Source organism: Lactuca sativa, chromosome 7 (assembly GCF_002870075.4).
Source record: "Lactuca sativa cultivar Salinas chromosome 7, Lsat_Salinas_v11, whole genome shotgun sequence".
Lineage (NCBI taxonomy): Eukaryota > Viridiplantae > Streptophyta > Magnoliopsida > Asterales > Asteraceae > Lactuca > Lactuca sativa.
In genome coordinates, this window is record NC_056629.2 from 8,913,539 (window position 1) to 8,916,613 (window position 3,075).

Consider the following 3,075-nt stretch of genomic DNA (forward strand, 5'->3'; position numbering starts at 1 on the left):
ATAGTTTCAACACAACGACAGTCATGCCAAAATGGCTTTAGAAATGAAATACACGTAGACGTAACTGAAATTAATTATGCAATATTGTTTTTTGGTAACAAAAAATATTCAACCATCTTTGATGTTAATAAATTTATTGTCGTTCATTACTTTATATTGTATGTGAAAGGTCAGAATAAATTATTTACATATAACATGCACATGCAACATCAAATGTCACAAGTATAACAAACCGATAGTTTGTAGTGTATATATAGCTATTACAGCCTTATATGTGAATGAATAGATTGAATGTGACCAAATAACACACACTAAAACTCCCACACAAACGGATGGACTATCTATCCTTCTTTCTCTCACTATCTTGCCTTTCAATATTCATCTATGCCGTCATCATCACTAGCCTCCACAACTCCCGACGTCTTCCGCCTGGACCTCACCCTTTTCCAATTATCGGAAACCTCTTAATACTTGGTGACAAACCCTACCAGACACTTTCCACACTCTCCAAACGTTATGGCCCGTTAATGTCGCTTAAGCTTGGAACCAAAACAACAATAGTTGTTTCATCAGCGGACATGGCAAGAGAATTTTTTCACAAACATGACCGATCATTCTCTGGTCGCTCAGTCCCTGAAACCGCCAGAATGGTGGACCACAATAAATCGTCCATAGTATGGCTGCCCGCCGGAGATCAGTGGAGAAGACTACGGAGGATAACTAAAGAATATTTTTTCTCCGTTCAATCTCTAGATGCTAGCAAACTTTTACGTGAAAAGAAGGTACACGTAGATTTGCTTTCTTTCAAATTTATATATCTAAGGATTTGCGTTTGACCAATTTGACATTTTTTTATGGTTAAAGATAGGAGAACTTCTTGATCATATTGATCGATGCTGTACAAATGGAACTGTTGTGAACGTAGGTGCAGTGGCATTTACGACAACTCTCAACGTTTTCTCCAACTACATGTTCTCATTGGATTTAGCACAATATGATTCTGTGTCTTCACAAGAATTCAAGGATGCGGTATGGGCTTTGATGGAAGTTTGTGGGAAGCCGAATCTTGTGGACTTTTTTCCAATACTTAGACCATTTGATCCGCAAGGACTAGGACGAAGGGTTTATCATTATGGAAAAAAATTATTGACTATTTTCGACACGATCATTGACGAACGGTTGCAAAGAAGGTCAAATTCCTCAACAAACAACGATGTATTGGACATGCTTCTCAACCTCAACATGAAAGATGAATTCGTATTTAGTCGAAATGAAATTAAACATTTGCTTTTGGTGAGTAAATCCAAACACATCCTATGTTAATCTTTGTTCAAAAGATTGCCTATTATAACTAATCATTGAAGAATTATTGTAGGATTTATTTATAGCAGGAACTGATACAATATCAAGTACGTTGGAATGGGCGATGGCTGAGCTTATTCGTAACCCTCAGAAAATGGAATTGGCTCGTTCAAAGATTTTTAAATTAATGCAAAACGAGAACAGAAGAATTCAGGAACAAGATATCTCTCAACTCCCTTACCTACAAGCTATCATAAAAGAAACTCTTCGGCTACATCCTGCAGGCGCTTTTCTTATCCCTCACGAAGCAATAGATAATGTTGAAGTACAAGGTTTCATCGTGCCTAAAAATGCACAAATCTTATGTAACCTTTGGGCGATGGGACGGGACCCGCAAGTCTGGTCAGACCCGGAAGCATTCATGCCAGAAAGGTTTATGGAAGTCGAGATTGATTATAGAGGCCAAGACTTCGAGTTTATTCCGTTTGGTGCTGGGAGGAGAATATGCCCAGGATTGAATATTGCTCATAGAATGTTGCATATAGTGTTGGGGTCTTTGATTCAGAAGTTTGACTGGAAGCTTGAAGAAAAAATAAGACCACAAGATTTGGACATGGGAGAGAAATTCGGGATCACATTGCCAAGAAATGTACCACTCATGGTCAATCCCATTAAACTTTGACCACTTTCTAAACTTGTTAACTTATTCTAATATTGGAAGTAAATACATATTTGTAGTTATTGTATATTGACTATCATTTTAAAAAAAATAAACATAGTTATAAAATTTATCAAAGGGGTGAAAAATAAAAGCCCTTAACTTTTGAGTTTCGGCCTCTTTGAGTTGGTTTTTCAGTGGCTAACCCACACCATCAATATATAGAAACAAAAGAACAAGCCATGTTGATGGTTTTTTTAAAACATCTTCTTGCAATTAGAACAAAAGAACAAGCCTAGGCGGCATCGTCTCAGTCATCTTCATGGCCATCAATCGTGTTGGCGGCGACAAAGGTCATGTAATCAGCATCGTCTCCCCCCATTTAGGTCTGAATCATATTGCACCTCTTCTAAATTTCGTTGTGTGTGTGTGTGTGTGTGAGAGAGAGAGAGAGAGAGAGAGAGATATGTGTTTTCTCTTAATCACTTTAGCGTTTCTTTATGTGTTTTTTACATTGAGAATTTCATCTATATTCTTATAAAATTTCATAATTACATGTATACTCTTGTAAAATTTTAAATTACATATATATCCTTACAAAACCTATAAAATTATATATATATTTAAATACTTAATAATTAATCATATTTAATATATTAAAAAAAATATAATAACATGATATTTAAATTAATATTTTTATTAAAAATATAATTAACTTGTAATATTACAATATTATTTTTTTCTTACATTGTTATTCTCCACCTATTTACATATTTACTTTATGAAACATTAAAAAATATTGAAACCCACATTGAAGGTATTATTTTTTCTATCATTTACCTTAGTAGTTATTACTGGAAGCAAAGGAGGAACAAAACTGTTTAGAAAAAGAATATCTGTAGGTTTTGTAAATCGATTAAAGGAGATGAATTATATTGTTTAACAGTTTTAATATGCAATAAATGAGTTTTTCTAATCGATTATATCTAGATAACCATATTGTGAATAAGATGATTGATTATAAAAGAGATTGCAAATAAGTATTTTGGTAATTTAGTTATAACTTAATTTAAAAATAGTGTTTTTATTATTTCATTAAATTAAATATGATTAAA

General features: G+C 33.6%; 1 protein-coding gene across 1 annotated transcript; it reads left to right on the forward strand.

Annotated features, from left to right (window-relative positions):
• Positions 1 to 332: 332 nt before the first annotated feature.
• Positions 333 to 1,984, forward strand: LOC111908153 (cytochrome P450 76T24). The gene is made up of 3 exons (XM_023903988.3): positions 333 to 782; positions 865 to 1,293; positions 1,376 to 1,984. The coding sequence occupies exons 1-3, from the start codon at positions 333 to 335 to the stop codon at positions 1,982 to 1,984; spliced, it is 1,488 nt and encodes a 495-aa protein (XP_023759756.1).
• The last annotated feature ends 1,091 nt before the right edge of the window (positions 1,985 to 3,075 follow it).